The 20,737-nt window shown below is 37.7% G+C and overlaps 1 protein-coding gene across 4 annotated transcripts in view; it reads left to right on the top strand.

Annotated features, from left to right (window-relative positions):
* RNF144A (ring finger protein 144A) overlaps positions 1–20,737 on the top strand; it is a 164,767-nt gene that overhangs the window by 66,104 nt on the left and 77,926 nt on the right. Inside the window, exon 1 of one of the 4 annotated variants that reach the window (XM_072634285.1) lies at positions 1–20,737. This exon is cut by the window's left edge and continues 33,920 nt beyond it. The exons of the other annotated variants lie outside the window; for them this stretch is intronic. Coding sequence (XP_072490386.1) covers positions 20,734–20,737 — 4 coding nt within the window. The 5' untranslated portion in view covers positions 1–20,733. 4 annotated transcript variants of the gene reach the window in all.

Below are 20,737 nucleotides of genomic sequence, written 5' to 3'. Positions count from 1 at the left end.
TCCTCCTGGCTTTTATTGATGTTGTCTTAATTTAACTTAAATCCTACAACCTTGCTCATGTTATTGTTTCATGTAATTTTTTTGTTGATTCTCCAGCGTTCTTTATACCATTGTATCATTCATAAAAGTGTTCATTTTCTTTCTTCTTTATGCTTATTCCTTCATTTTATCTTTCTTTTTCCTTTTTTTTAACAATATTTCTAGTGCTATGTCAAATAGAAAGGATAAGAATGGATATCTTTTTTCATTCCTGAGAAATTATGGTTTTTAGTTTTATATGTATACTGTATATTATCTTAAGTATGATATTCCTATGTTTTTGGAACAAGTAAATGGAGTACAAAGTGTCCCAAATGCCATACATACCTTTCCTTGTTTGCTAAGTAGTATAGTCAAGGACTGACAGATGTAGGAGATCAATACTCTAGAATAGTCACTGGAGGAGTAGGACTAGAGCTATACTTTGAAATATAGATAGGCAGTGGATAGGTAGACATTAAGGGAAGGGAAGACATACTATGTGAACTAAGTGATGATGCCAGGTTGTATGTAAAGTTGGGAATGGATCTGTGTTTAGAGTAGAGTGAACCTTTCTAGTGCAGAGGGAGTGTTAGAAGAATGATAAGGTAAAGTAGGCTGGAAAACATCATGGAGGACTTTGCAGTCCAGCCTTATGAATTTGGACTTTATTCAGATATAAAGTAATAGGGAGCCATTGAATGCTTTTGTATTGAATCATTCAGGAAGGTTATGTGATCATAACTACCCTTGGGAATTTTTCCTGGAAGTAGTAATAGCTAGGGAAGCAGATAACAAAAAGCTTCGTACTTAGGGTTGCATATTTATTACCTGTGACAACAGTGAGCTTATGCCTCTATTCCTTTTTTTCATAAGGTAGAGGTGATTTAATTTCTGCACCTATGAATCCAGACCTCATGAGATAATGGGAAAGCAATATAGGGGGAAGGTGATTTTTCCATATAGATGGTCTGCACTTAGAAGGCATTGTTATAAAGATCTGGGAGCTTTTGCATACTACAAACAGTGTGATATAGCAGATGAGAAGTAACATATGTAGAGAAGCAAGAATATTCAAGATCAAGGAGTTGATCATCCGGACAACTTGACCTGATAGGTCATATCTAGAATGTTGTTCTAGGTGACATGTTTTAGGAAGAACATTAATAAATTGGAAAGTGTCCAGAGCAGGGAAACTGAGATGGTGAAGGACTTCTAGCCCATACCATTTGCGTATTGAAAGAATTGAAAATGAATTGGCTGAAAAAGACAGAGGAGTTTGGGAAGACAGCATATCTGTGTTCAGGTGTTTGGAGGGCTATGGAAAAAGGATGAGGATTGTTTGGTCTGAAAAACAATGGATGAAAGTTGTGAAGAGGCAAAGTTAGGAGCAGTTTTCCCTTACCAGACTCATTATCTACCAACCACTCTATACCCTTTATTAGAACAACAAAAATTTATTCCAGGTATGCTGTGTAGGTGGTGACTCATAGGCTGGATAACCATAGAATAGTTCTATGTGAAAAAGAATCTCAATTTTAAGTTTTAGGATCTATTATATATTTAGAATGTGAACTCAATCAAGTGCTTATTTTCATAGACTGTTTCCAGCATCCTTGGGAAGCTTTCTTGGGAATATTTGGAGTTACTTATTTAAATCTTATTTTCCCTTCAGGAAATATTGCATCACCATATTTGATTGCATCCAATTCCCACATGACTGAGCTTTATTCTCAGTACTGAAGAAGAAAACCCACTCCAGTTTGGATAACAGCTCTCTCCTCAATGTGAAGTTTTTTTTGTTTTTTCTTTTGTCTTGTGCTTTTGCCTCAGAGTTACTTTTCTGCATTTTGGAAAATTGTGATCACCATGTCAGAACTTATTTTGAGTAAGTCATTTTGTTAAGTGTTAAGTAACATTTCTTTGTTTGCTTGTTTTTAATGCTTCCTATTAGTCTAAGTGGTATTGGTTATGGCAGGAAAGCTGACTTCTTGTAGCCACACAAGGAACGGCTTTGTTGTGTAGTGAAGAGTTCTGGAGAGTGAGTTATCTGGGGGAGTAGAAGATCTGGTTTCCAGTCTTAGAATGATGGTCTCTCTCAGGACCTTCCTTATGCCAAGTCATATGTCAAGACTGTGAAGGGTTTGGAGTCTACTTAGTTGGTTTTTTTGATGTTCCATTTCTTCAGAGTCATGTTCTACCCCCATCCCACGCCCTTTGTCCAGTATCTTCTGCATGATGAATACTCAGAAATTTTTGCTGTTGTTGTTGAATTGATGGTTAGAAGAGAGTCATTCTGGCTCCATAATGGACAATTTTTGAACATTCACTGGACTTTAAGACCATGGACAATCTGTGATATTTGGTAAATCACTTGATCTTTACCAATTTTCCCAGTTGTTAGTATGGCCCTCCCTAAAATTAATTTGTGCATTTTCCTTTTACTTGTTTATTTTTTATGATAAACTTAATAAACATGAATATTTCAATATAAAAAGAACAGAAAAGAGGATTATATATGAAACTGAATTTGTTATATGCTTTGCTTTTATGTGTGTGTTAAATTTAACATAATAATAGTAAAACTACCATGTTTATCTTTGTCCCCTTCTGAACTTCTTTCAACTTTATTTTGTGCATTTAAAAAAAGTTTCATTGACTCTTTTCCATATTTTCTTCTTTATTTTACTCTCCCTTCCACACTGTAAAAACACTTCCTTGGAATCAATCAGTATGGTTAAGCAAAGCACATCAGCATATTGTCTATGTCTCCTTCAGCAACTGTGGTTCATCCCCTCTTTGCCAAGAGGTGGGAAGCATGTTTCATCATCAGTTCCCTGCAGAAATGATTACTTACTACACTGATCACAATTCTGAAGTCTTTCAAAGTTGTTTCACTTTAAATTGTTGTGGTCCTTGTGAAAATTGTTTTCTATTTTGTATATTTCACTTTGCATCATTTTATCTAATTTCCCCTAGGTTTTTTTGAATCTAGCTTTATTTCTTATGGTGCAATCATGTACTTTTAATCTATATACCATAGTTTACTAAGTCATCCCATATATCATGATCACCCTTTTTGAAGTTCTTTGCTTTAATACAAAGTGGTGCTATTGATGTATTTTATATGTAGGTCACTTTGATCTACTTTTGAACTCTTTGGGGTATGTACCTCATAGTATTTATCAACAGGAAAAAGGTTTGTGACAATTGTTTTTGGATATAGTTTCAAATTGCTTCCCTGAATGGTTAAATTAATTCACAACTCATCTCCACCCCCACTGCATTAAGATGCTTCTTTTCCCATGATCCCTTCCAGCAATTGCCATTTTTCTCTTTTGTCATTTTGTAACAGTCTGATAGGTATTAGATAGAGAACCTCCAAGTTGTTTTGATTTGTATTTCTCTTACTATTAATGCTTTGGAGCAGTTTTTGTATGGTGTTGGTAGCTTGTGTGAGAAGAACTGTCTGGTCAAATCCTTTGACCACTTATATTTATTTCTGTATACTTATTAAGGTAGCTAGGTGGCACAATGGATAGAGGGCCAGGCCTGGAATCAGAAAGACATCTTTCTGAGTTCAAATTTGGCCTCAGATACTTATTAGCTGTGTGTCTCTGGCCAAGTCACTTAACCTTACTTGCCTCAGTCCCTCATCTGTAAAATGAGCTGGAAAAGGAAATGGCAAGCCACTAGAGTGTCTTTGCTAAGAAAACCCCAAATGGGGTCACAAAGAATTGGACATGACTAAAAACTGAATGATCAACAACAACATATTATATCCTACCCTCAGGAAAATGAAGCTCTATGAAGGTAGCAACTATCTACAGTGCCTCAAAAGTAGTAAGGACTTAATTGGTGCTTATTGAATTAAATTGTTCTGTGCCTCAGTTTCCTTATCAGTAGAATGAGGATAACGTATGTGCCACCCCATATAGAGAATTGTAGGGCTTAGAGGAAAAGTGTATCTGAAAGCTTTTTATGAATGTCAGTTATTATTATTAGTTTTAACAGTCTTCTTAGAGGAGGAATGTGAGGACCACCATCTGCTCAATTGCTATCAATAAAAATAACGATAATAGCCTTAATATAGTACTTTATATTGTGTATGTTAGCTCATTTGATCCTCACAACAACTCTCTGAGGTTAGCACTATTGTCATCATCTCCATTTTACAGATAAGGAAACTGAGGCACAAAGATTAAATGATTTACCCAGGTTCATACAACTAGTGTCTAAGGCAAGATTCAAACAAAGGTCCTCCTTACTCTAAGACTTATCACTGTACCACCCAGCTGCTGATACAAAGATTACTTAGATTACCCACAGAACTAGAGATCATGCAGTTGAAAAGTTCACTAAGAGATTGCCTTGTGCATCCCTTAAAGTCATGGAGGTCAGAAATAATTATTTCTGTTTTACAGAGGAGGTAACTGAGGTACAGAAAAATTGGATTTTCTAAGTTCACATTTCATGGTGTTATAACTCCAAATTACAAAGTATTTTGTGTTTTACATTGTGCTTTCTGTTTTATACCAACCTTGTGAAATTCATCATCCAAGTATTATCCTTATTTTTTTAAAGCTAAGGAAGTTGAGACACAGAGAAAAGTAAGACTTTTCCAAGATCACACAGCTAGTATCAGAAAGATCAGTGGACCTAGAGTCAGAAGATATGTGGCAAAATCCTGCCTGTCACTACTATTTATTAGCTGTGTGACTTTCGGCAAGTCATTTGACCTCTCTGTGCCTCAGTGTCCTCCGTTGTTAAATGATGATATCAGACAAGATAAAGCCTTTAACTTACCTTCTAGCTCTAAATAAATCCTATGGTCATGAGGGTCATAGCTAGCTCAGCCCTTAAGTTGTAACTCTAAATCTAATGTTCTTTCATTTTCTCCCCCCTTTTTCTCTCTCTTCCTTTCTCTTTTTCTTTCTTCCCACTGTATCCCTTTATAACATGAATACAGACAAGGAAAGCAAATAAAAATATTGGCTGTATCTAAAAAACTGCATGCCTTATTCCATACCTATTATCCATCTTCTCTTTGCTTATGGGCAGGGAGCCATACTTCATCAAGTCACTTGAAACTGTGGCTGGTCATCATTCTGACCACTATACCACATCTCTAGTGTTCTTCCTTATTTTATAGAATCAATTCCAGTACTTTGAACTGCTCCTCTAAATTGACTGGACCAGTAGTAGTTGCTAGGATCATTTTGGTGCTCATTTGTGGTATGTTGTATGAGGGTTGAGGGAGTAGCATAGTCTGTTTTCTCACTCTTACTTTTTAACTACAATTCTTTTGATTTCAAAGAAAAGGTAGGTACTTTCTTGTCTCCTTGTTATAGGCAAAGGTGGATTTGAAAAATGGAATGGTTATCACACAGCTAACCACCTAGATGATTATCCTCCTTGGATAGAAATACAATTCTGATTGATTTGTTAACCCCAAAACTATTTGGGCCCTGTATTAAGTATTTAACAGTAACTGAGATTATGATGAGTGAACTTCCAGGGGATTAACCTGAACACTATGGCTATCCTAGAGTCTAAATGATTCAGAATCTTTGACAATCAGAAATCAGGATATGACTTCAAAGGTCTTAAAAAAAGACTGGAGCGAGCACAGAACTGAGTGAGGTATATATATTTCATATCAATGAAAGTCATGTCTTGGTCGGATTTGTCTTGCCTTCCTCCTTCATGCAGGCCCCACTCGATGAATATAGCAATGTCAGATGTTCCTGCTTCCAAATTTAAAATTGCAGAGTCTTTATTTGGTCTAAATTGCTAGGTGGATTTCAGACTTCTCATGTCTCTGTTCCAAATGTTAGCTGCTTTGCATTCCCCAAATAGAGTACTTGAAGTAAAGCTCTCCTATCTTCACACAAGACATTTTCTGAGAAGCTAAAATATATTTTCCCTAATCCTATATGACAATTCACTCTATAGTGGTTACTGATTATAGAATTAAAATTTATGACTCTCAAGAACATTGTTAATCTAAGATGGGGGCTATGTAAAATTATCTTTTTGTCAAAGTAAGCTTTCTATTTTGATAAATCATACTTTCTTAAATTGTGGGGAGGCAGTTAGAGATGACTGTAAAACTTCCATCTATTTCTCTTGATCCTTGCTACTTTAAGAAGACAAGGGCTTAATCTTAAAAAAAGAAAAAAATTATGAATTATAGTAAAATTGAATTTCTAGGATAGAAGTTATTGTCTTTGAATACTGCATAGTGAATAAGGTCACTGCCTTCCCCTCAGTGACAAATCCTCTATTTTATTCAGAAAGTCTGTTTGTTCCTCTGTCATTTCTCAACAGCTTTCTTCAGGAAAGAGACTTGTTCTTATTAATCTTAAAATCATATACCACTGAGACCTTTTGCTGTCTTCTGAAGTGGATAAAAATTATCATCCCCATTTTATAAATGTAGAGATAACTGAGACCACTTTCCCAAAGTTATGTATAGCTAGTCAGTAGGGAAGTAGGGAGTTGTAAGAACATAGATCTCCTTTATCCAAATATATTATCATCATCTTTTAAGATTTTTATTCATATCTTTTTTTTTTTTTTACATAACCTTCATTTGCAAATCTATCCATCTTCCTTCCCATCCAGCCAGCAGTCCCTTATAATAAAGACCTAACAGGAAAGATGAAACAAAGAGGGAGGGGGTAAAGGCAAGCTCCATTTCGATAAAATGTCAGCTGAATGTCAACAATAGACATGCATTGTTTCGTACACATAGTCTCCCACCTCTTTGTAGAGGAAATAAAATGAGGAAAATGAGGAAAAAATAAATGAGAAATGAGAATGAGAGAAAATGAGAAAAAAATAAAATGAGGAAAGTGTGTTGTTTTAAACCTCTTCCTTGGAAACAAGCTTGATGGTTATAATCAGACATAGTATTTGAATGCTTTTGCTCTTGTCATTGTTTCCATTTCCGTTGTTGTAATCATTTTTATATTACTTTCTTTGTTCTGTTTATTTCACATCATTTCATATATGTCTCCCTGTGCTCCTTTCTTCTTCTTCTTTGTTTCTTATAGCATAGTAAAATGTCATTACATTTATATATTTCAGTTTGTTTGGATATTCTCTAATAAAACTGACATCTACTTTATTTCTAGTTATTTGCCGCTCCAAAAAGTGCTGCTGTAAATGTGTTTTTTCTATTTTTTGCTATTGTTGACATCCTTGGGGCATATGCCTAGCAGTGTACTTTTGGGATCAAGGGATATTTTAGTCATTTTCTTGGAATAGTTCCAAATTGCTTTAAAAATAAAGGATTTAATAGCTCTATCAAAAATGTATTTTTTTGCCTATCTTTAAACCTCTGATACTGATTATTCTTGATTTTGATCATCTTTGCCAATTTCCTGTGTTGTCAGATGACATCTTGGAATTGTTTTTGTTTCCATTTCTCTTATTATTAGTAATTTGGAGCATTATTTCATAGGGTTATTAATAGTTTGCTTTTCTTCTTTTGAGAACTGTTTGTTCATGTCCTTTGTCTTTCAAGAGAACTAAATGAAAAGATATCTGGAAAGAAATAGAGTAGCAATAACCAAGTTCCAAAGCAAAGGTGAGTTATATTTGGATGGTATATTATGCCTATTTATTTTTGTGTATTAGAGCAGCTTTCCTATATTTGGAAACATAAAGGAATTTTAAAAAGGACTTATGAATCACTCTGTGCCAAGCACTTTGCTAAGAATTGGGGATAGGAGTTACTGAAATGAGACAGTCTTTGCCTTTAAAAAGCTTACTTTCTAATGAGGGAGATAGTACCTAGAGGGAAAGAGTGGCCTGTGTAGAATGATTTGGTTTGGAAAGTGGAACAATAAGGCCATTCATTGCCACACTCTTTCCAGGGGCATAACTAGTGATTATTTGGTTACCAGTTCTCAACGTAAGAAATGGAAAGTGAGGGTGAAGTAGTGAACATGTGTGGGACTGAAAATGTCTGAGCAAGGATGAGTATACACAGCCCCTTATGTAGAACTCTTGTGTAGAACTCTTTTCTTCCTCCTGGGAATGGTTTCTGGTGGTCATTTGAAGGGTGCACCAAAAGAAGCAGAGTGAAGAATAAATTGAAAAGACATTTCTAATTCTAGTGGAAAGATGGTTTAGGTTTGGAAAGGATCTTAGGAATCAGCTAGTCTAACTAAATTAAAAAAACAAATTTTCTGAGTGGAAAGAACATTGGCCAAATACGAATTCCATCTCTAGTCTCTACAACTGTGTGATCTTGGGCAATTTACCTAACATTCCTGGGCTTCTTATCTGTAAAATAAGGAAGTTGGCCAAAATATCCTCCCTATATTCTTTCAGCAATAGATCTATGAGTCTGTGTATGACTTTTCATCCATTTTAGGGTTTACCCTTCTGCCATGCTTTGATGCCCACCCAGCCAGGTATTTTATTTCTCTTCTTGTAAAACATACTAATGCTTGACACTTAGGATGTTGAAGACTAAACTTCTAGCCTTAGCCTTCTCCACTTAGTCACCTTTTCCCTTTTTCCCCCGAAGTCTTTGAGGGAGAGGCAGCATAGAATAAGGAAAAGAACACTGTCTTGGGGACAAAGGAAAACTACATTAAAATTTTGTTTCTGATACATATTCTGGACCTATTCACCAGACACAAATCATTTAGCATTTCTAAGTTTCCGTCATTTGATTTGTAAAAAATAGTGTCCATAGTACTGAACCTTCAATGGCTGCCTTTTCTAATCTCTGAATGCTAGTGTTCCTCAAATATCCTTCCTTGGCTATCTTCCCCTTCCCCTTTATTATCCTGTGTTATCTCCATTCCAGTGTTCATTTATTTGTACTATCAGTGCTGACCTGTGGTAGTCTGATCAGCCACAGTTGGACATAATGTACCTTGACCCTGACATAGTGATTTCACTTTTGTCCTCTTTGAACATAAAGGACAACAACCAATCTCATTTACTATTGTGGTTTTAGCCTAGGTGCTCAGGATGGAAAGATACATATTTCCATTACACTGAAGTTTCTAAATATTTATTAATCTGAAACAAACATTACCCAAATCTGTATCTGTGGTGCTAACTTGTTTTGAAAGCTATATACCTTCAGCTCAGAACACTTGCTGGGAGAGCAGCCCCTGAAAGTTCCAGTAGTAGCTGAAATTTCTCATGACAGAAAAAATGCTTATGATCTGATCTTTCCCCAAACCTGCTTCCCTTTCCCTGTGAGTAAGTGGTACCATTAGTCACCCCTCAATGGTTTGATTTAATCTTTGATTATTACCCCTCTTCTCCTTTATCCTACCCATTTCCAAGTTGTGTCTTTCAACCACAATATCTCTTGCCTATTCAGTGTCCTCCTTTCTATTCTCATGCATCTAATTTATCTAGTAGAGACCCTTATTACTGCACATGTAGAATGTTGCAATAGGTTTTGAAGGGCTTTCCTTGTCTTCAGTTCTCTTCCACGCAACCTGTCCTTCATAGAGATTATAGAATTTTTGTTGTTGTTTTGCAGATCTCTATTTACTCTTCAAAAACCTTCACTGGTTCCCTATTGCATGTGGAATAAAATTCATTCTTTTTATCATTGCATTCAAAATCTCCCACAATCTGGCATTATCACTGTGCCTTTTCAGCCTCATGCTCCAGCTAGATTGGATGGCCTACAATAGATCCTGGTTTTATATAACAACACAATGCAATTTATTTATTTATTAACTACCTATTTTGTTACAGGCACTGTGCTAAGCATTGTGTTAGAAACATACTTGATACAAAAAGGTATCAAGTAAAATTTATTACAGCAGAGTTCAAAGTAATTGAACACTTCGGCCAAAGTGGACCCCACCGCTCTTTTCAGGAGGAGGGAGTGCCCAATACAGAAGCAAGGGCATTCTTATAATGTTAGTTCAGGACAGATCCTCCCATCAGAGGATGGATTGGTCAGGTCTGTTCTCCTTTGCATCACAAACTCTTTGACATGCCTACTACATATTGCTCCTTGGTGTGCTCACCTGCAGTTTGCTGACTTTCTTATCTTATTTATTCAGCAACCTTAGGAGGTAACAACCAACTTTTGTGAACACTTAACTCCTTGCTATCTCTTACAAATTTCTGACCTTTTTTACCTGACCATGCTATGTCACAGCTCTGATTAACTGTCACCACTCAAAGCTGGAAGTTTTAACCCTGTGGAAACATAACTCTTTGTTTCCTACAATTGGGGATACAAAGAAGAAAGAGCACAGTCTTGCTGTCAAGGAAACTTGCCCTCCAATAGGGAAGACAGTACACAAAAGAAACATGAAAAGTGTGGGGAGATGCCAAGGAATGTGACAATGATGATGATGATGGAGGGGTCAAAATTGAGCTGTAAATGAAGAAATTGATTCGGAGCCCTTTTTACAAAGGGAAGCTTTGGGAGGAGGTGGATTTTTTTTAATTAAAAATATTTTTATTTTTTGCTTTGCCCTCCAGTCAGAGGATCAGAAGCAAGTGAATTTACTGAAGAGTACACACACACACACACACACACACACACACACACGATAAAAAGAAATAACAGAGGGAAGGCACTAGAATTGAGAAGGGTTGGAAAAGACTTCCTATAAAGATGAGATTTTTAGTTGAGACTTAAAGGATGAGACTTAAAGCGAGATAGGAAGATCAATAGGTGAAGTTGAGGAGGGGGAACTTTACAGGTATGGAAGACAGAGAAAGTGCATCTGGGGGTGAGGGTGATGAAAGGTTACCTAGAGGTAGAGTTGAGAAGGGAAAACATATGTTGGACAACCTGTGGAGAAAAAGTAGGAGGCTGGAGAGTCCTTTCTACGTTTGAGAGAATTATCCTTAAGCTGGTTTCACTAAGATGTAGAGAGCCAGAGGGAGAGTGATGAATAATTAGCCTTGAAAGTCTGGCCACAGCTACTTTGTAAAAGTATTTTATAATGCAAAAGAGAGGAGTTTGCATTTTATCTGGTGGCTATAGGGAGCTCTTTGTGGTAATGAGCTTCTTGAGCAACAGTTACAAGTTTGTATTTGTGCATTTGGAACTTCAGTTTGGCAACTGTTTAGAACTGGTTTGGAGCTGGGAGAGACTGGATGCAGGGAGGTATAGAAGGAGGCTATTGAAGTGTTAAGGAGATGACCTAAATTGGAGCCCCAAGAGTAGAGGCAGATTTGAGAATTATTGTAGAGATAGAATCAAGAGCAACTAACACCTGATTATGGGGGTGGGGGTGAGGAAGAATAAAGGATAGTTCTAAGTCAGTGAGCCTGGATGACTGGAAGGGTGGGGGTACCCTGGACAGAAATAGGAAAATTGGGAGTAGGGAGAATGAATGTGTTTTATTTTGGATTTGTTGAGTTGGAGATGCTTCTAGCACTTGCAGGTAGAAGTTTCTCACAGTCAGTTAGAGGTGGGGCTACTTGAACTCTGGAGAGAAATGAGAGCTAGGTAGGAGGATTTTGGAGTAATGTGCATACAAAGAGTTGTAAGAATTGAGACCACCAAGAGATAAGAGGGTTAAGAGAGAAAGGGACCTAAGATAAGTTCTGCCCCTGCCATAGAGGACGATCCCACAGTGAAAACAGAGGTTTGGTTAGGTCAAGGAAGAAGTGAGAAGGAGCATGGCCTATGAACCTAACTGCTCACCGGTTTTGTGATTAATTTCCCTTCTTGGAAGATTTCTCTTTCCACAGGATGAGCGCTTAAACACTTGCAGTATTATAGCATTCGATTTTGGGAAGGTGAAATTTTTGTTGAGAGTCAGTAATAAGAAAAGTAGATTATGTTAACATAATGCTTTTATTAGCTTACTAATCACTTTCCTTATGATAACTCTATGACAGTTGTTGCAGGTGTTATTTCTGTTTTACAGATGAGGAAACTGAGGCTTAGAGTGACTTATATAAGGTCACATAGCCAGTAAATGGTAGGACCAGGGTATGTTAAATTACAGGTTTTACAGTTAGAAGGAGGGAGCCTTAGAGATCATTACATTTACTTTAATCCCTTTCATTAAAAAAAAAAATTAAGACCCAGAGAACGGAAGTGTTTTTTACATCCAGTTTTACCCGGCAGGGCAGAACCATCCTTAAACTAGCCTAGTGTTCTGACTCTATGAAGTAAAGTCTTCTTTACTATATTCTATTGTCTGTTTCCTTGAGGCAGCAATTACAAGTATTATTATTTTGATTTTCCAAATGAGAAAGCTGAGACCCAGAGAGCTTAAGTGGTTTATATAAGATCATCTAGGTAACTACTGATAATTAGGATTAGAATTCAGGCTTCCTGGCTCTTCCCACCCCTTCTTACTGTTTGCCCTATTATATCCTCTCCCATCAGTGCAAGAGACTGGTAAGAAAGATTGTAGACCAAAAAGCATTTCTTTTCTAGCTGGTTGTCCTGGCAACAGGGCTATAATTTTCTGCCCAGTAGCTGTGGTGAGAAAAATGTTTTTGTTGCCACCCAGGGCTAAGGTATTGAAAGATGAGCTCCTCAGCCAGAATATTAGCAAAGGAAGCAAAGTGAAAGCAGATGAGGCCCTAAAGCCCTATCTCTCCAAATCATAAAACCGTTCTTTGTTAAAAAACATTTGATAAAAATTGATTCTTTGGTAGAATTAGGCTGGCACTCCTGCTGCTCTCCAGATTTTCAGAATTACTGTGACTTATCCAGTGTCACAGATTGGAATCTTGGACAGACCATCTGGTTCAATATCCTTGAATTATATGAGGAGCAAGGACTGAGAGAGGGGATGGACCTCAGATCACATGTCTACTAAATATCAGAACCAGTTTTTGAGTCCAGGTCTTTTACTTCTCTTCCACCTAAAAAATACTACCTCTCTGGGTGAGAAATAGAGTATATACATTTCAGGCAATGCAGCATGACTGGATCAGTGTATGAGGGAAAGAATAGCCCAGGAAGATGAACTTTCATTCATTAAATTTAAGGACAGGGGGAATGAAGGAAATATTTCTGAGTTGGACTTTTCTGTGCATTAGAGAATTTGGCATATTCAAGTGCATGGGTTGTGCGTGGGTTCCAAATGGAGGGGGAGCAAATGACTTTGTGTCTTACTTTGTATTTGGTTCCTAAAGAATGACTAGAAAACATTGATAAACCTTGTGAGAGGAATATAATGTTGAAACTGAATTGCCTCTTTCAACTCATAAGTATTTCAAGGTTAACATTGTATCTTGATCCAGGGGCAGGCTGGTCAGAACAGTTTTAAGTCTCAACTTGATTTCTAGTTGTTCAGTTGCCAGTAGGAAAGGAGGGAAAAAGAATTTATATGGCATCTGCTGCTATGTGCCACGTGCCACGCTCTGTGCTAAGTGCTTTGCAAATAGTATATCCCTTGATGCTCACAACATGCCTGGGAGACAAGCACTATTTTATCCCCATTTTGTAACTGAGGAAACTGAGGCAAGCAGAGATTAAGTGACTTGTCCAGCCTCACAAAAATACTAAATGTGTCTGAGACTGGATTTTTATTTAGGTTTTACCCATCCCAGGCCCAGTGCTCTCTATCCATTGTTCCACCAGCCTTAGGATGATGAAGAGCCTGGAGACAATGCCTTATGAGGATATGAAGATATCTAGTCTAGAGAAGAGAAGACTTAAGGGGGGAATGATAGCTGTCTTCTAGAATTTGAAGAACTTAATTATGTGGAAGAGATTCTAGATTTACTCTATTTCGTCCCAGAAGGCAGAGCTAGGAGATTAGGGTGAAAATTACTGAGAGGCAAATTCTCATGGAATAATTTCCTGACAATAAGGACCGTTCCAGAGTCAAATGAGCTACCACAGAATGCAGTTGTTCACCTTTGTTTGACTGAAGGTTTTGGAGCAAAGACTGGATGGCAACCTGGCAAGAAATGTTGTAAGTAGCAAGGATTCTTATTCAGCTTTCAGTAGGACTGGGTGGTCCTTGAAGTCCCTTCCAACTTTGAGATTCAGTGATATTCTTTCATAGCTCCTCATGTCATCATCAGAATTAGATTTTGGAATTTTATTGAAGTCCATTTTCATCTAATTGGGGAGACAGTGAGAGTGAGAGAGAGAGAAAGAGAGAGCGAGAGAGAGAGAGAGAGAGAGAGAGAGAGAGAGCGAGAGAGAGAGAAAGAGAGAGAGAGAGAGAGAGAGAGAGAGAGAGAGAGAGAGAGCTTCTTTCATCCCTACATCTTTTCTATTGGTAAGAATCATCATTGGTTTAGAAATTCATGTATTGCCTGTCCTTTCAGTGGCCCACAGAAGGAAGTACCATGTTTCCTTCCTAATTTCTAGCTATTCAGTTTTTTGAATAAAATGAAATGAAAAAATGAAAAACAAAAAACAAAGCATTATTTAGTAAAATACCTAAAACTCATAGTGAGATATAAGAAGCATATACCTTTTTTCCAGGGATGTCATACCTTTTAACAGAACTATAGCTTCAAGTCAAATGAGTACCTCATGCATTTTCTAAAAAGAGAAAATGAAATTCCACAGGCTTTGCAAACTATATTAGGTCCTCCTATAGTGGTGGTGGGTATGTGAAAAAGTAATTATTTGGTACAAATTCAGTTGGCCTACCCCTCCTTCAAATCCTTGCTCCTTAGAACTTGTGACATTCCTTTTCCAATGACTGAAATTCGTTCATCAACCTTCAGCATGAAGCCCACATAAATGTGGCACCAGCCTTCATCAAAATATACTCAAAAAGGAGGAAATCGATGAGGTCGTGTTTCGAGTTCATCAGAGCTTTCTCAAGTCCCCAAAGCCTTACTAAATAGGTGATCACATGATCTAACCCTGTAAGACTACTGTTGTTTGTCCTTCATTCTGGAAGAGGACCATGATATCCGAAAGGGGATGTCATGACTTTCAAGTGAATTGGATTTAAGTGAGGGAGGGCTGTGCAACATCACCAACCTTACTTATTGCTCCAGAGCCATCTGGGTCCAGTGGCCAGATATAGATCAGGACAACTGGAGATGGCCCAGGATGCAATGGGAGACTTTTCCATGTCTCAGTTTGCCTGAGGCAATTCCCATTCAATAAGGTTAGGTAAGGAAGAGTCAAAGAATGGCCTCTTAGTCAAGAAGAAAAATCAATCTGGGATTAGAAGACCCTTAGAGTTTCTGGCCAAAACAGAAACAGAAACAGTTGCTATTTATAGTCACTCTCAACAATCTGGGTCCAAACAATGACTCTGTGGGGCTTGTGCTCGCACCTATTGTAAGCCAATCACTGAGAGCCAGAGTGATTTGGGTTTAAGACTATGGTCCTTAAGAAAGAAGTTTGACCCTTAAACCCCAAGATATCTTGTGAAGATTCAGTAATCAAAATTTACATTCCTTTGGGCAGAACATTCACAGGTAAAGGAATGATACCCTATGTGGACAGAGGGAGAGGAAGGAGGAGAGGAGAGGAAGAAGGAGGAAAGGAAGGAACTGGGCTGCCTAACTGGAATTTGCCAGTTGGGTCCCCAGTGGGGCAGCTCATGCTACTCACAGGTTGTTTGTCCTTCATTCTCAAAGAGGACCATGATATCAGGAAGGGGTGATTACTGGATTTGCAAGTGAATTAGATTGAAATGAGGGAGGGCTGTGCAAAGCCACCAGCCTCACTTTCTCCTCCAGAGCCAGGATGACTGGAGGTGGTCGTCTAATAAGATTAATCCTGTGATGAAAGCTTGGAGTATTAGAGGCCAAAGGAAATATAAAGACCATGTAGTATTTATCAACCAGTCTACAAGCATTTATTAAAAGCCTGCTATATGACAGGCACAATGCTGTGTATTAGGAATAAAAAAAAAAATAGTCCCCATCCTTAAGGAGCTTACATTACGTTAAAGGAGACAACCATACAGATATAAATATATGCACAATATATTCAAAGTAAATAGAAGACAATTTGGGAGAGGTGGGGATAGGGCATAAGGAAAGGGGTCACAGGAAGTGACATATGAGCTGTGTATTTAATTTTAACCACTTTTTTTTTTTATGAAAGAAGAAAAGAAGTCTGAGAAAAGGGTAGGTTCTTGCTCAAGGTTACACTGCAGGGATATGACAGAGCCCAAATCATCTTTATTAGTCTGATTGTTGAACTTTCTGAAAATGGCACAGTCTAAAACTTCTACCAACCTTAGGGTGTTTTAGTTGAGTAATTTATCAGTTCAGTGAGTCTTGAAGCCAGAGATAGGACTATATCTTCTTGGGTCTTCTCAGTCCTGGAACTATGCTATGCTCTTGCCATGTGTTAGATGCTGTGCAAATGTAGATTCAGTTACAGTCTCTGCCCTCTGTGAACTTAGCCTATTTGTGGAGAAAGAATCAATGTACAATTACTTTAGTACTTTAACGAATCTGTGACCTTAATGGTTGTTGGCGAGCCTTCTCAGATAGAGATAGCAACATGACCATATTTTTTCATCCTGGGCAATTCTTGCTCATGTCATCCCAGACATCTTCCACATGTCATCCCCTTAACATTCAGGGATTTCTGTTATTGTTCAGTCATTTCAGTCATGTCTAGCCCTTTGTGATACCATTTGGGGTTTTTTTTACACAGATACTGGAGTGTTTTGCCATTTCCTTCTCCAATAACATTCAGGGGATTTTTCTTCAAGTCTGGCATTAGTACCATTTGAAGTCTAAGGAGTAGAATGTGTGTGTGTGTGCGTGCGTGCGTGCGTGCGTGCGTGCGTGCGTGTGTGTGTGTGTGTGTGTGTGTGTGTAGGACTGGGGAATATATAGGGAAGGTTTTGTGAAGTGGGATTTTTAAAATGGATAAAAATAAGGTATTTAGAGAGAAATGAGAGCAATTAGAGGTGCACATTTTAGTGGTAATTCAGGAAGCAGACAACAGGTGGGAATGATTCAGTTAACTGATGGCCTATCCCTATTGAAGACCTAATGTTAGCAGAGATAATCTCTAGTGAACCTTTTTCAGATTCTGTTACTTTGTGAGTACTCAAAGAATCTGAGAGTTGGAAGGGATTTTGAAGGTCATCTAATCCATCTCATGTTGGACCAGGAATCATCTATAGTATTTACAAGAAATAAAAAATTAAAAATTTAAAAAAGGTCCTCCATCTTCCATTTATAAATCTTTAGGGATGACAAATTCATTATTTCCTGAGGCAGACTATTCCATTTTTTTTTCCTTTCCCCTTTTAGGTAACTGAAACCTGCTTCCCTTTCACTTCTACACATTTCTCCCAGTTTCTCCACCTGGGGTCAAGTAGAACAAATCCTGTCCCACTTGTGTATGACTGGCATTCAGATGATTGACCTTTTTAACTTAAAAACCAACATTCAAGTAGCCACATTATTTGTCTCATTTATTAAGTAAGCTATTCTTTCTCCAGCCCAAATGTTAATTCTTTCTACTGATTCTTGTATCATACGTTCTCAAGTATCCTTACTATCTGTTTATTCTTTTCTTAATTCTCTTTGGTTTAGCATGTCAATATTATTCCCTAAATATGGTGCCTAGAAGTGACTACAGTTGTGGTCTGACTTACAGTTGTGGACTCCCATCACCCCTCTTATGGAAATTAGACCTAAATTATAGACAACTGATTCAGGAAAGACTCTCACATTAATAATGAATCTCTTTTTCTGCATGTTTAAATATATTTAATACAATTTAAATTATATTGTTATTCTGTCCTCAGCAGGCTTAGTGTCTTTTGATTCTTTTCTTAAAGAAAGCATCTATGATCTGTTAGTTTGCGGCTTCTGTATAAACTACAAATCTTTGGCTTTCTTTCATTCCTTCTTCCTGATCCACATTTCTTTTTTTTTTTTAACTTCTTTCCATCCTTGCTTTGAACTTACTGGTTATACTAGAAATATTGGTTTCATTTGAAAAGTTGTTACTACATGCTTTGTGAACAGTTTCATAGGATCCTAAACTAAGAGCTGGAAGGGAGAGACCTCAGAGGTCATCTAGTCCAATCCTCACATTTTACAAAGAGAAAAGTGGGGCCCAGAGGTATTATGTGACTTGCCCAAAGCCACACTGCTAGTAAGTACAAGAGCCAGAATCTGAAACATGCTTCTCTAACTTCAAACCTTAGTGTTCTTTGGAGTATATATAGAGAAAAATTCTCTCTTCACCAGCAACAGATGGTGGTGTGTAAGCTCTGATTATTTTCATGGTGGGTGGTCTTCTTACAGAGACTTAATCATGGGGACTATAATACCAGAGAACTCAATTTTCCCATGAAATTATGTTTCTTGAAGCCTTTGGACATATTGTTAAGCCAGCTTTGCCAATCCATTCATCTGCCTTTCCAAGAGAACCTGTGACTTATCCTTCTACATAGCTGCAAATTGCTTCAATCTTCTGGTTTAATGTATGGCAAAATATCAAGACTGACATAGTTCATTTCTTCCAAGTAGAGTTTTTGTTTGATGGCACTGGACAAGGATCTCATACAGTAACTGTAGTTTATGGATAGGGAAATTTTATACATGGTCTAAAAACTGTATAATTCTTAGCATCCTTTGCACCCCTTTCTCTTATCTGTCATTACAGAAATAAAAAGGAGTACTATAGATCTAAGGACCATTTTGTATTGCTTTGTGGGTTGCCATGACCAAAGAATTCATCAGGCTTTTCCTCGTTAGCTGGACTGATACCAGTAAAGCTGACTCAGAACCTTTCCAGCTTTCTAAATCCTGCCAAAGGTTATAGGTCACCATTATTATTAGGAGTCATCAGTTTTCTGATTCTTCTTTAGGAAACAGAATTTAGCTGCTATGAAGATGAAGTTCACTGAAATGGGTCAACAGAAATATTTTGACCTCTAAAAGGAAATCAAAGGAAAAGAGGGAGAGTGGTGATAGTGGGCTCAGAATAGAAATAGGAGAGAAAGGGTACAAGGAACTCTTACTACAGTAGATATAAGGAGAAGAACAAGTGACTGCTCAGGTGAGGGATTGAGGGGGCTGGGGAGGAGTGGAAAGAAGTAGAAAGGAGCTGTTAACAGAAACAGTGTGACTGAGGAGTGAGATAGAATTGCAAGCTTGGAGTCTGTTGAAATAATTCAAATCCCTGCTGTTGCCACATTTAAATCTCAGTTTCTTTCTCTGTGCAACCACACTAAAAAATATCTCTAGTACATACTTTACACGTTTGGTGTGATACTCTTTGCAAAACTATTAATTTTCTATCTACTTGAGTTAAGAATTGAAATCTAATTTCTGGGATTGGAGACACTGAAAGAAGGGTCAGAGGGGAGGGTGAGTAATGCCAGGTTTTACTAGGACTTCCATGCCTCACATTTAAGCCTAGGAAGTACTATACCCTGGCCAGATGTTCTCAGTTCCCTCTTTTGATCATTTCTAGAGTATCCTTTTAAGACCTTTATGTAAGGAATCCTTCTCTTTCCCTCCCCCCAATACATGACTATATTTACTTCCTAGAGAAGTATGTTTGTAGTAAAAGATTGAGAGGGTAAAGTGCTAGGACCTTATGGTCTGTGTAACCTTGGGAAAGTTTCTTAATCTTTCATGTACCTCAGTTTCCTCCATAGAATAAAGATGACTTCTAAGGTCCCTCCAAGCTCTAAGCCTATGATCCTCTGAGTCTAATACTTCATATACTTCCTAACTTCGTCACTTCTCTGAAAATCCAATGTCTTTTGGAAACTTCATTGAATTGATTAATGGGGAGAGGTGGGCAGGTACATGTGCAAGCATTTGCAGAACATGCTTGAGAACAAGAATGTTCTTTAGAAGTGGATCTAACAATACTTCAGCTGAGGCAGCCATCACTCCCACTACCTGAATCTTCCACTTAAAATATTCTGTTTCTCCCAGAAAACTGTGCTTATTGCTCATGGTTTCCATCAGTCTGGACTGTCTTCTTTTCCCCCCTTCCATTACCTAATTCCATCACCTTCCATTATCCCTCTTTCAAGGCTCAGCTTTCATCCTTCCCTTCTCTCAGCTCCCCGTGCATTCCCTCCTCAGAGCTGCCTTGCCCCCTGACGTCAAACTACATGATTTAGCCCTTAAATGGGTCAGTTCTCTCCTCTCAATGAGTTATAAGCCGTGTGTGAAGAAGGCAGGTCTTGCTCTTCTTTGTGATCGAACACTTTATCAATGAAGAGAGAATAAAAATGTGGTACAATAGAAAAAATACCGAATTGAGGGAAACTTAGCTCTGCCACATTAATTACCTTTCTGGGCCTCAATTTCCCTTAAGAGTAAAATAAGGGGGTTGGACTATAAAGGCCTGCATGGCTTTTCGATTCTCTTCCAGCTCTATATCCATGATCCTAAGATCCTAATAACAATGTTTTACATTTAACATTCTGTCAAAGATTCATGGAATGAAGGAATGAATGATTTTTTTCTTTTTACTCTTAAGTTTCAAGTGCAGTCCTGGGCACAAGGAGTAAATTAAATATTTATTTGAGCATCAACCAATATGCAGTTCAGAGGATAAATTTGATTATAAATATAACTTTTGATGTGTCTAACAGATTTAAGTTGTTGTTACTCACATTGAATTATAATTGCCCTTAATATAAGCTTTCACTTATGGCACTTTGATTAACTGTACAAGTGAATCTCACTTTATGTAATAGATACAACTCTGAAACATTGTACCTAAATAGAATTGGCTTGGTGGACAGTGCTGGACTTGGAGTCAGGAAGGCCTGGGTTCGAACCTTGCCTCTGACACTTCCTAGCTGTGTGACCATGG

This window comes from Notamacropus eugenii, chromosome 1 (genome assembly GCF_028372415.1).
Source record: "Notamacropus eugenii isolate mMacEug1 chromosome 1, mMacEug1.pri_v2, whole genome shotgun sequence".
In the NCBI taxonomy this organism is placed as follows: Eukaryota; Metazoa; Chordata; class Mammalia; order Diprotodontia; family Macropodidae; genus Notamacropus; species Notamacropus eugenii.
The sequence above is the reverse complement of the archived record's forward strand: the minus strand, read 5'-3'. Positions and strand labels throughout refer to the sequence as shown.